This window comes from Pelodiscus sinensis, chromosome 22 (assembly GCF_049634645.1).
Source record: "Pelodiscus sinensis isolate JC-2024 chromosome 22, ASM4963464v1, whole genome shotgun sequence".
NCBI classification, from domain to species: domain Eukaryota; kingdom Metazoa; phylum Chordata; order Testudines; family Trionychidae; genus Pelodiscus; species Pelodiscus sinensis.
The window spans coordinates 16,286,753-16,300,090 of NC_134732.1; the positions used below are offsets into that span (position 1 = coordinate 16,286,753).

Consider the following 13,338-nt stretch of genomic DNA (forward strand, 5'->3'; position numbering starts at 1 on the left):
TGATGGAGATTCCATAATTTCCCTAGAAGTTGTTTTAAATTCAGGAATAAGATTTTATTGTTTTAGGATTTCTTGTGTGTCTTAACTCATGAGTTATGTGTCACAGAGAGGAAAAGTCTGTGGCTTTGACACAATTTTAGAATCTCCTTTGCGGATTCAAAGATTTATGAGGTATTAGGAGCACCGCTAATGGGGTTCCTTTCTATTGTGATACTACTTCTCCCATTTCTTCCCAAGAAGCTAAGGTCATGTAAACACAGTCCTATGACTTCAGAAGAAAACATTAATTGAAAATAGATCCGATAACCCTGAGCTTTTTTCATTATAAATGAGATGAAAACCTAAAAATTTGATGCCATTTTCAGCTAGCTGAGATTGAAAAGTTGGATCCAAATAAATTGCAGCTATTAAGAAACAAAATTCTTTCATTGTCAAGGGTATTTTGCAAGGGAGAGAGCATAAGAAGAACGGAAGTAGCAGAACTTTGAGACACATTTCAAATATCTTAAAGATTAGGATAGTTACCCAAATCATCTGGAAAATCAAAGTGAACCAAATATTTTTTAGATAAGCAAAAAGTCGTGTTAATTTTTTTTTTAAACACACAAATATACCCACTGATATTTTGGTTTTGTAACAAATAGAAATTCCAAAATACCTCTTACGGTCACACACTCACACGTTAATATCTCTTGTGTTTCCACATCACTTCAGAGCCAAATAAAAGCAGAAAGAATTGGAAGTGTCATGAAAGCTTCTTTGCATCAGATGTCTGGCAAAAGAGGTTTGGATAAGTATCTGAATCCACAGGTCTCTGTATTTCCCCAGCACTAAATACAACATAATGCCAGTACTGCTGTATTGCACAAAAATATTAATGTATTTTTGGCAAGGAAATTGATGGAATCAGCAAAGTATCCTTATGATAAGTGTCATTTTGCAAACCATTCCCATATCCAGAACCACTGGAGATGTAAGAAACAGTTATGGAGCCTTTCCAATTGTCTGTATATTCTCATCAACCAAGGGAACCTGCAATATCAGTTAGGTTAGTTTGAAATAAGATAATGGTGGGCAACCTGTGGCCCATCAGGTTAATCTGATTCTAGACCACAAAATATTTTGCTAGCATTGACTGTGCACACTGCCCCTGTAACATTCAATGGCAGCCCTTCTCTGTTCTTGGCCAATGGGAGCTGTGATGTGTGATACCTGCAAATGACCAACATCAGCAAAATGTCTCGCAGACACCAATCAGATTACTTTGGGCCGCATGTGGCCTGCAGGTTGCCCACGATTGCACTAAGACCGGTCAGAAAACTTCATTTATTTCTGATTGCAGCATGGTTCTTTGGTACAGCAAGAAACCTCCTTTTCCTAAGGATCTGTGGCCTACCCATATTGTCATCCCACACATATTCTGGGGAAAGTATTTTAGTTGGTTTGTGGTAAACAAAATACTTGTTTAAGTGACTCTCTTCTTGCCATATTGCCTCAATTCTCTTGTCTTTGTCCACCATAATGGCTTCATGGCATTTCTTGGACAGCTTGTAAACCTCCTTTATTGTTCCTCCAAAAAATCCTCCAGCATAGTAGAAGTCACCCTCATCATGGGGAACATAAGCTTGAGAAGCAGGTCGACGTTCATAGGTGAAAGACCGACGCTCTGAACCGTAGAATCCTGGGTGTAGTGTGCCAAACAAGTTGCTCAGGATTTCTACTCCAACTAGGTCATTAAACCTCATGTCTACGTCAACACACACAAGGTAGTCGACCTCATTAATGAACTGCTTCTTGGAGAAGTGGTTGATCATTTCCATGCGTCGCATAGAGATTTCTTGCCACCTCGAGTAGTTTTGGACTTGCAGAACTACTACGTTCCTTCCTTCTTTGAGCTCAACTTTAGGAACTTCTTGTGGTCTGTCTGTGAAAATGTAATAGTTCACCTTATGTCCAACCATAAAGTACATCTCTGCAGTTTCTAAAAATGTCTTGAGGAACACGACATACCTACAAAAAAAAATTATCTATTAGAAATAAAAGGTGCAGTAGAGAAGACTGAAAGAAGGGGACATAGAGAGCAACAAAGTGAAGTGCAGAAGAGGGAATAGAGAGGGGAAAAGGGTGGCAGTGTAAGAATGGGCAGAACTGTACAGTATCATGAAGGTGAGGATGAAAATACTGAACTTAGCATGGAAAAAGATAAGAGGTGGTAAAAGGACTGGTGAGGGCTGGTGACTTGGCTGGACTCACTAGAGGGATCTAGGATTCAGCTGTTGTTATTTAGGGAGAGGCAGATGAACCAATTAAAAGCACTTGGTGACGATCAAAGCAGTGTAATTGTCTGGCTTTTTTTCATAGGAGAAAACAACAATTAATATAAGATTTCTATTAAGAAGTAACAAATCACTGTGATGCCACCTAACAGGCTTTGTTGCAAGCAGGAATTGATAATGCTCATGCCCAGCCAAAATTACTCTTCTGTTTTAATCAGAAACAATGCTTTAAAAATATTTCTTGCGTGTTCCCTGGTTAGAACTACTTCCTTCCAAATCCTGGTGATTATCAACCTTCATCTCTTGAGCCACATTCAGCTCTTCAAGGCAGTGTACATGACTCTGATGGAGTCTGTGCTATAGGAGCGAGTGAGATCTTAGATACTGGTGCTGATTACCCGAGTGCTCTGCCCATGAATACATGTAGAAATGCCGAGAAATGAAGCACAGACAGAATGGCACTCTATCCTTCCCCACAGCCAGGAAGGAAGTCTACCTGGGAAAAGTGAAGAGCTGACATGTACCCTGTCTGTATCTGAACCAAGTGTTACAAGAGCTCCCCGCCATGTAGCCAACGATGAGCCAAGATCTCTGGCAGTGATTTGACATCAATGGCTGAGAAACAGCCTGGGCACTAGAACCACTAGCACTCAGGAGCCTTATCCTGCTGTCATATTGGAGAAAGTCAGCAAAGGAACCTGTTAAAAAAAATCCATTCAGACCTCTCAAGAGTAGAAGGGTGAGATGAGGCACCAGACTTCAACTCACACCCAGTAGGAGAGAGGGGGCTTTACAGTTACATTGCAAATATCCAAGCCCCCTTCATTTGACTATGAGAGAGATGACAGTTGTATGCTGTGGCTCTTAGAAATTAACATCAGCCTCATTTGTTGCCCCTTTAGACCACAGTAGTAGTGAATGAGAAACATCCTCCCGGTCTATGTCCTTGTTTGGCTGCTCTTTATACAGTATACAGATATACAGCACAGAGTGAAGACTGGAATTGTTCATTCACAGTCATTTCCAGTGCAGTTACTGGCCACATGCAGTTTGGATGCTCCAGAAGACCTTTCTGCAACATATTTAGCCTTGCTTGAAGAAACTGATTTCTGATTCTAAGCTAAGCATTTTTAAGTAAGCCCATTTCTCATTACAAAAAAATGTAAAGGTGCACCAGGAATCATTTAGCAACCTTCCCTATAAAACAAAGGGTACAAATGTGCTACTTATACCCAACATATTATTGGGAAGAGATTCTAATTGATATTGATTCTGGGATAGTGCCAGAGTCATTGTGCCAGCAACACATATTGGGGTATTACATTGCTTGGAGTTTTGTCTTTCAAAGTCCTGACTGCATGTACTCATTATCAGTCCTATTAAACTTTTTACAAGAGTGGGAAAGTTAGCTTCAGTATCCTGGACAAATTTGGACCTCATTTCTATCATTCCATCTTCCCAAATAGGCCCCGTATTTTCAAAACGATCTGGTATTCTATGCTTTCTGTCCTAACGTGTTGTGTCTCATTGATGTACGACATTGAAAAGCTGCTGCATCTGATTGGTGGCCAAATCAACCTTGCATATATTTATTCAGCAGCTTATTCAGCACAGGTACAAAAACCTACTTATCCATGCTTAACAGGATAATAATGGAAAAATAATCATGATATTTTACTATACTTTGCACTGGAGTCCTTTTGTAAAACAGGACTGAAAGATCAAAAAGTTTCTGTTAATCTCTAAGAGCTTAGAAAAAGCTTGTTAAATGCTGTCTGAACCTAAGCTTCATGCCTGGGGCCTTACCAAATTCACAGCCATGAAAAACATGCCTCGGACCATGAAATTTGATCTCGTTCCGGGAAATCTGATCATTTGTGAGCTTTTACCCTATCTGATGCAGTGGGGAGATGGGCGTTTCTCAAATTGAAGGCCCTAGCCCAAAAAGTAGCTGCAGGCCATTTCAGGGGCCATTTCAGTCATAGAGACATCTTTGAGACTGCACTTAATGTGCTGAAATACCACTGAGCTCACCTACCTGCTCTCTGGATTGTCTCACCACCCTGTCCTACTGATCCAGACCCTCTGGTCTCCTCCAGCAATAGCACAGAGTTGGGGACTCAGCCCACAACAGAGTAAAACAAACACTCAGCTCAGCTCTGGGAAGGCTCAGTCAAATGGGCTAGTCATGGCATTCAGGTGCACATCCCCAATGGGATCAGAATCCCAGCTAAATACACTTAACTCTGTATTAAGTTTTACACAGAGCAAGCTCATAAAATGTTCGCCCCCTTTATCAATGAAAGAGAGATATGCATAGCTGTTTCCCCCTGAGGTAACAATTATTTACGCAGGATTAATTAATATAAAAAAGTGATTTTGTTAAGTACAAAAAGTAGGATTGAAGCAATTTGCAAGTAATACCAGACAGATCAAAGGAAGTTACTAAGCGAAGTAAAACAAAACACACCAGCTAAATCCAGAAGAGCCAACAGACCTTCTGGGTCCCTGGGAAAGGGGAGAGGGAGCAGGGCCACAGGCGTAAGGAGCAGAGCTAGGGCAGCTGGCCCTCAACACTGCAGTTGTCCCCATTACCCTCCCTGTCAATGGGCCTGGCTAAGCCTAATACACTAAGAAACATGTTACATACAATACTTTACCTTAGCTGTAGTTCTAGTCTGCCTCCCAGACTGGGTTTGATCCTTCCCCTTATTTAGTCTTAGATGTTTCTAGCAATCATCTTGAGTGGTAAGGAGGGATGTCCTTATGTCTGGCAGCAGCCCCTATTGTTTGATTTCCCACCTTTATATATTTTTTGCCAAAGATGGGAATTCTTTGTGTTCACTTCCAACTTCTTCATGCTTCCAGTGGAAAAATACAGCATCCAAAATGGGTTTCAGCATCAGGCCTTGGCAGGACTAGGGTCACCAATGGGATGGGGGGAGTAGGCAAAGGGAACAGTTGCCTAGAGTGAGGACTCTTTAAACCACCACTGGAACCCCACACAGAACAGTCTAGACGGTGCAGAGGGCTGGCTGTCCCTACTGACAAGGTTCCACCCCTTCTGTGGGGTCTAGAGCTGAGCCTGCTCTCACATTACCCAAGGCTCAGCCAAGTCTGTTGCCAGCCTTGAACAGGACCACCCATAGTCCAGGCTTACAGGGAAAACAAGACTATTCACATATTATTGTTCTGAGTAGTGGGCCATTAAGTTTCTTGAGTATTACTTAGCATGTCTAGTTTAGTAAAACAGGTTTATATTTCATATTTCTAACTTCAAATGCAGGAATGATACATGCACACAAAGGGCAAGTCTACACAGCAGCATTATTTCAGAATAAATTCGAAATAACTGGCTTCTTACTCCAACTTCTGTAAACCTCATTGCATGAGGAGTAAGGGAAGTTGGGGAAAGAATGCTTTATTTCAAAATAACTGCTCTGTAGACAACACTAAAAGTCAAAATAAATTATTTCGACTTACGCTTATAATTAGCGTAGCTCAAGGTACGTAGCTTATTTCAAGTTTAGCCCTGCTGTGTAAAAGTGCCCAAACAGACTATACATATTCAGCAGATTATAACTTTTCTAGTGATATGTTACATGACCTGTTTTGCATAGAACATATTCCAGTTATGTCATACTCATAAGCATATTTCCATAAAAATATGCGTCACAGTCTTGTCACCCTTACTTATGTGCTGCCTTGAGAGCTGAGCAGCAGGAGAATGGCGGCTGTTGGCTGGGCATCTAGCTGTGAAAGCAGTGTCCCACCAACCAGGTCCATCCCTAAGGGGGGGGGGGGGCCTAGAACAAATATAGCAAAATGTCTTCAAAGAAACTTCTTTAGCCCTGTGAGCCATTTCTACAGATTTCTTTGTCTGCCTTAGTGAGTGTGATGTCTCCACTGGCTGAGGGGTGGCTGCTCTTCACTTGTGGCTATGGGGTTACATAGGCCATACCCTGGCAGAGACAGGGTGTGTCCATCTGAGGTACTCTTAAAGCAATTATAGGCCAGTGTTACTAAATCTTTTTTTTATAAAGTACCCCTTTAAAAAAATTATAAATACCCCCAATTCCCCAGCTCTCATCAAATGAACCCATCCCTCCCCCAGAGCCAGGCATCCCCAGCCCCACCCCACTCTAATCCAATGCCCTTACTCTCCTGCAGAGCTAGGCCTCTCCAGCCTCCCTGCTCTAACCCAACGTCCCTCCCCTCCGTTTGAAGTGCCTGTTCCCATTGCCCAGCCCTGCCTTGGTGGCTTTTCTGCAGGGAGCAAGTGACCTGCCAGCGCTGAGCTTGCTGTGTGGGGCTATGCGCTCCCACCTTAGCGCAGGGCCCTCCTAGCGTGGTGCCCAATGGCAACTGCCCTCCCTCGCTACGCCACTGATGCGGGGGGACTTTTGGAGCAAAGCTTATTGTGCCGCTTCACCGCCTTTTAGCTCCTCTCCGCAGTGCCACGGGGAAGTGGCAATGGAAATGCATTGTACTGAGCTGCTGGCGGGGGTGGGGGTAATGCACATTTCCAAGTTCAGCCACCCTACCTGCTGGAGCATCCCAGGGAGGCTGCTGGAGAGGAAATGAACTTGACAAAGCCCTGGCTGGGTTGATTTAGTTGGGATTGGTTCTGCCTTGGGCAGGGAGCTGGAATTGATGATCTCCTAAGGTCTCTTCCAGCTCTATGATTCTAAGAGAGGCAGCAGTGGAAGTGATTTTTTTTCTCCCCATCCAAACCCACCCCCCCACTTGGAACTGTCCCAGGTCTTACCGGAGCTGCTGAAGCCACAGCCATGCGCTTTTCTCACCAGCACTGGGGTGTGCGCGCAGAGCTGCTGTTAACATCCAGGCACGTGGCTCTGAACATTCAATTTGACATACACGTGCCACTGCCCCTTCCCCGATCCCCTTTGCAGGGCAAAATCCCAGACATTTTTTGCCAAATTTCACTAGTGTTGATGTACCCCCCACACTTCTCTTGTGTAGCCCTAAGGGTACGCGTACCATGGGTTGAGGAACACTGTTATAAGCTGCAACTGATTTTAATGGAAGGAGGTGGGAGATGCCTGCTCTTCATGGGTGTGTTCACTGGAAGTTATTTGCAGCTCCAACTCTGTCATGAAGAAAATAAGATTCCTAATGGCGGTAACAGCTGAGTCACTTACGGGAGGAAAGGATGAAAAACTGACTTCCAGGGAGTGGTCACCTCCACACAATTGCTTCTCAAGGTGCGAAGCTGGGAGCTGAGGACTGAAATCACAGAGGCAACCCACTCTTGGGCAACCCTGATGCCCCCATTTTCCAGTCAGACTGTGGAATTGGACCGGGTTCTCCAGCACTGTCTCTGGGTCAGTGTGGTGGTGCTGGGCTGTGATTTCTAGGCTGGAACAGGGGAAGTGAAGGGGATGGAGCTAGAACGCAAAGCAGAGCCTTGAGTGCGAGCAAACCAATTAGTCATTGGAGTAGCTCTTCAACTCATGGTTTGCCCTTCTCCCCTTTTCCACGGAGCAAGAGGAGACAACTCATAGGAACCTTACACTCCCTCCATCACCGGAGAACGGAGTGGGGGAGACTCCTACTCTAATTCCCCCCTTCCTGGAGCTTGAGGCCTCCCTCTTGCTCAGAGGAGAATTGAACGACAGGCTTAAAACATCAGCATCTGGTCTACACTGCAGCTCTTACAGTCAATATCATTGGTGGGAAATCCCAGATCCCAATTTCTTGACTGTTGACACAGCTTTGGAGACCTCATTATAACAGGCATCATCTTTCCATCCCAACAGGGCTGAGGGTTACTTTCTAAATGTGCAAGTCTTGTCAGGGGTGGCCTGTCCATATAGGCGAACTAGGCAGTTGCCTAGGGTGCCAAGTTAAATGGGGCGCCAAATGGTGGCGCAATATCGTTGAGGGGTTTGGAGGTGGGGGCGCCGATTGTATGGTTCGCCTAGGGTGCCAGTTGCTGGCAGCTAGTCTAGGGCTGCCCCTGCCTGCCTCTATGGCTTTGGAGGAAATCTTAGCTACTCTGTACCTGGGTGTGGATGTGCATGTGTTCGAGTGTGCATGCGTGCGAGAGGAAGGAAGTTATACTAATTCAGTGTAAAATGTTCCCATCTTTCTGCACCCACTACCTTCACCCTCTCAAATTAATTTCTCCCTCCACCCCTCCTTCTCCTGCTCCCTCTGCTTGGATATAACATTAGCAGTTGAGTGGGCTGCAGAATGCAGGAACATGACAGAGACACTGCCTGGGGCATGCACTTGTTTAAAAAAAGAGTGAGTGGTGTGTTCTGTGCAACTGAAAGGTATTGGAGCCTTCTGGTCTTTCTGTAAGACAGACACAGGGGCAGCATGAGGCAGTGTCGACTGGATGTTCTTTTGGCCTCTGATGATAGGACAAGAAGCAACGGGCTTAAATTGCAGCAAGGGAGATTTAGATTTGGCATTAGGAAAAACTTTCAGTCCGAGTGGTTAAACACTGGGATAAATTGCCTAGGGAGGTTATGAAATCTCCATCATCGGAGATATTTAAAAGCAAGTTGGATCAACAAGGGTAGAGAACTTTTTTGAGGTCTGGTGCTGCTGACTCACAGAAAAACCAGTCTGAGGCCACACAAAAGCACAACAAACCCATCACTGACTGGCCCTTGACTGAGAAGGAATCACATTCCTCTAGCACACCAGAGCCGAGAGGGCCCAGGCTAGTACATTTTGTGTGCTCCAGCCCTACGGAGGGACGGAGCGCCAGCACAGACTCCCCAATACTGGGGGAGGAGCCCTGAGACTCAGGAGCTGGATCCAGGCAAGCCAGGGACTGCATTCGGCCACCAGGCCATAGGTTCCCCACCCCGATCTACGGTTCTATTTCTGAAATATTCCACCCCAAGTAGAGTGATAACTAGGGCTTGACAAACGGCGGCGAAAACCGCTTGCTGGCCCCGTACTGCGCATGCTAAAGAGCCACAATGCGCATGCGCGCGCTGCCAGGGCCAGTCCGATCCATTCCAGCACCCCAGGCGGACAGTTTAATTGTGACCCGGGTTGGGGGAGGGCGCATGCGCGGCCCTGCCCCCATGCCGGTGCCTGGGTGCACAGCCCAGGGCTGCCCGGGTTGGGCCAAGCCAGGCCATGCAGGGCCCCGCAGCCGTGGGGGGAAGGGTGCTTTTGGCCGGCGCTGCGGGGGTTAATGTGGCCCCCGCCCCGGGCTGCTGCTGTAGGGTGGCCGCTGGGAGCTGCTGCAGCCTGCGATCCAGGAGCCGGGTGCATAGCATCTGATGGCAGCTATAAGGGACACTTTGCGCCCTTTACAGCTGCCATCAGGTACACCCCATAGGTTGGCACCCTGGGCAGCTGCCCGGCTAGCCCATGCCTTAATCCGGCCCTGCACGCCGCAAATGAACGGGGTGCACGGCTGAAATCTACTCGCTACGGGCGAGTAGATTGTATTGTTTGTCAAGCCCTGGTGATAACAATGTAGAGAGAAGACAGATCACCTAGGCCCGTGGTCCCCAACACGGTGCCCGTGGGCGCGCGGCGCTTGGAGGTGGCCCCGGGCACTTGGAGGAGGGGCGGGGGGGCGCCGGCCCCGGGCATGGCTATGGGGGGGGCACGCGGCTATGGGGGGGCCCCGCCCCGTCCCCGCCCCTGGCGCCCGGCGGGCGAACGGCCACGCCCCCTGGCGCCCGGCAACCTCCGCAGGTTGGGGACCACTGACCTAGGCTATGTCTTCACTGCAAGTTCGTCCAGCAGAAAATATGCTAATGAGGGACCCAGTAGCATAAGTCATGATCTCATTAGCATATTTTCTGCCATTTCTTTTTGGGCAGGGGGTTTTTGCGCAAAAAGAAGCAGTGTTGACTTTTTTTTTTTTTCTCACAAAATCCCTGTTTTGCTGAAGATCCGGGACAGGCATAAGGATCTTGTAAAAACGGTGTTGTTGCTAAAAAAAAAAAAAAAAAAAAAACCATCCACACTCCTTATTTTTGTGCATAAAACATAGTTGCTTCCATAGTTGCTAATTCTTTCAGTCCCCCTCTCTCTGATACACACAACAAGCAGCTTAACTTGACCCTTTTTCATAGATGCCAGATCCTTATAATTTCCTCCTCTGCCCCACTGTGAAACCCCAGTCCTTTCCCTGTCACTGAAATGTGTTTTAAGTCAATCAGCAGTCTTCCAACAACACTCCTGCTAGGAAGGATGAGATGAACAAGGGATACACCATCACTACACACATACAGAAAACAGATTCCCACTCCTCTTAGTGGTTATCTTTCACCTTTCGTAACTAACATATAGTTCTGTGAATTAGCCATACTCACTTTTTGATCGCAAAAACTGTCAGTCCTACAGTGACATTCCTTTGTCGGAACTGCTCATTCAGGATCTCGAGGTTATAGGTCCCTTCCCAAACTATTGGCGCAAACCATGGAGTCATCATAAGGACGTCATTTCTCCTGTGGAAGAGGAAGTTTTCTTTAGAATCACACTGTAGAAGGAAGAAATACGGAGGCAGTTGCCTTCCCTCCATTTAGAAAGACACTACCGGATCCATGTGTTAAAGTTCAAAAATGGATAACTAATAGGTGTATAGAAATACACAAGTCCACAAACTCACATGACATTGTGCAATAAGGCTATATAATGTTACAGGTTATTGGAATCTCTCTGGATTAACCCTTTAAGATTTAGTAATAATATAAGAATCTATCAGCTAACTAATGGTGCACTGCACTGGCATGTATCCATCTATTCATCATGCATAAAGTTTGTAACTGAATAAAAAATCTTGGGTTGTATTTTGTTTAAAGATCCAGGTGTTTCTGAGATTTTGTATGAATACATTAACAAACGGACAATTCAGGGAATTACAGACCAGTCATCTTAACTTCTGTACCCAGAAAGATAACGGAACAAATAATTAAGCAATCAGTTTGCAAACATCTAAAAGATAATAAGGTGATAAGTAACAGTCAGCATGGATTTGTCAAGAACAAATCGTGTCAAACCTAACTGATAGCTTTCTTTGACAGGGTAACAAGTCTTGTGGATGGGGGAGAGGGGAAGCAGTAGATATGGTTTATCTTGTCTTTAGTAAAGGCTTTTGATACTGTCTCACATGACCTAGGGAAATACAACCTAGCTGGAGCTACTATAAGGTGGGCACATAGTTGGTTGGAAAACTGTTCTCAGTCAATGGTTCACAGTCATGCTGGAAGATCATAATGAGTAGAGTTCTTCAGGGACCAGTTCTGGCTCTGGTTTTGTTCAATATCTTCATCAATTATTTAGATAATGGCAGAGAGTACACTTATAAAGGTTATCTTTATACCAAGTTGGGAGAGTGTGCAAGTGCTTTGGAGAATAAAATTAAAATTTAAAATGAAAAGGACAAACGGAAGAAATGGTCTGAAATAAATAGGATGAAATTCAGTAAGGACAAAGGCAAAGCACTCCACTTAGGAAGAATCAGCTGCACGCATAGAAAATGGGAAATGACTGCCTAGGAAGGAGTAGTGCACATAGGGATCTAGGGGTTATATTGAACCACAAACTAAATATGTGTAAGACTGTTGCAAAAAACATTGAACATAATTCTGGGATATATTAGCAGGAATATTGTAAGCAAGTCACGCAAAGTTATTTTTCTGCTCTACTTCACATTGATTAGGCCTCAACTAGAAGCATCTTTTCCAGATCTCAGTGCCACATTTCAGGAAAGTTGTGAACAAACTGGAAAAAGTCTAGAGAAGAATGTCAAAAATTATTAAAGGTCTAGAAAACATGACCTATGAGGGAAGAGTGAAAAAGTGGATTTGTTTATTATGGAAGAGAAGACTGAGAGAGGACACTTCTATTGAAAAGCAGCTGTCAGTGTAATAGGTTGACCATAGAGCAATGGGATTGGAAAACCTGCATCATGTGACACTACCTGCCCCATGCGCATTGCAAACCCTTTCCAAAGTACTCTGTGTCTAGTTGAGGGATAGCTGCCACTATGCACTGCTCTCTGGGCCATTACAAGAGCTGCTAATGTGGATGCACACCACCATCATAAGGAGCATGGTGCGGACACACAACAGCAGTATCCCTGCAGCACTCTGCCAGTGCAGTAAATCTGCCAGTGTAGACATACCCTGAGCCCTGCCACAAGTTCAGGGGACTGGACTAAAGGCACTGGTGCTGACTCCATCGATGCTCAGGGGCTGGAGCTCCCACAGGGAAAAATGTATAGGCAGCCAAGCTCCTTCATCCACCCAATAACTTTTGCCCACTGGCGGACCTGCTGAGCAACACCTCTCCCATCCTCTTGGCACCCCCCACTCCTACAAACAGCTGTTTTGCAGCACTCAGGATACTCCAGGAGGAAGGGAGAGGAGCAGAGAAACAGCATGCTCAGAGGAAGAGTTGGGGCAGAGATGGAATTGGAGCAGGCAAAGCAGGGTCAAGAAGAAGCAGGGCTAGACTGGGAGTGTGGGAATGGGAAAAGTAGGGACAGTGGTGGAGGAGAGATTGAGCACCCCCAGCTAAAGGGAAAGTCAGCACCTATGTCTCAAGGTCCCTTTCAAGCCTATGGTTCTAAGTTCAGAAACTTCCTTAATCATTTTGGTTTCACCTTAGTCTATTAACTTTAGTTATAACTTGGATGAAACAAAAACACTTATTTTTAGTTTTACTTACGGTGGCTTTAGAACCTGTGGCTTTGCATAAATCATTCTGAAGGGAAAAGATTAAAACAAAAATTATTTCAAGTTAAAGAACGATTTTCATAGCTGTTAAAAAAAACCTTCTGGAATTTACAGCTAAAAGATTCCCCCCACTCAGGGACCAATACTCAGGACTCCCCAGGAAAGAGTTTTAACTATACCTCTGGCTTGAGTTTAAATCCTGGTTCAGGTCACAAATGAACATGAGTTCAATGGCCTCTAATATTGGTTCTGATCAGAAAACTGCTACATTGTGTGTCTTCATTGACAATCTATGCTTAAGAGAGGCTCAGAGGGAGATAGCAAAAGTCAGGAATGATGTGCATTAGAAAGTGTGAGCTTGCAGGATTGGAGAAGAAAAA

The 13,338-nt window shown here is 45.1% G+C and overlaps 1 protein-coding gene across 2 annotated transcripts; it reads right to left on the reverse strand.

The window, feature by feature from the left end:
* Positions 1-305: 305 nt before the first annotated feature.
* On the reverse strand, positions 306-12,985 carry LOC142819330 (histo-blood group ABO system transferase 1-like). Of its 2 annotated transcripts, XM_075905604.1 has the most exons (3): positions 12,951-12,985; positions 10,592-10,726; positions 306-2,010 (listed from the first exon to the last, which is right to left on the reverse strand). In XM_075905604.1, the coding sequence occupies exons 1-3, from the start codon at positions 12,983-12,985 to the stop codon at positions 1,323-1,325; spliced, it is 858 nt and encodes a 285-aa protein (XP_075761719.1). In that variant the 3' UTR covers positions 306-1,322. The 2 variants fall into 2 exon arrangements, with proteins under 2 accessions (XP_075761719.1, XP_075761718.1); XM_075905603.1 differs by lacking the exon at positions 12,951-12,985 and having other exon boundaries at positions 10,592-10,865.
* Between the last annotated feature and the right edge of the window lie 353 nt (positions 12,986-13,338).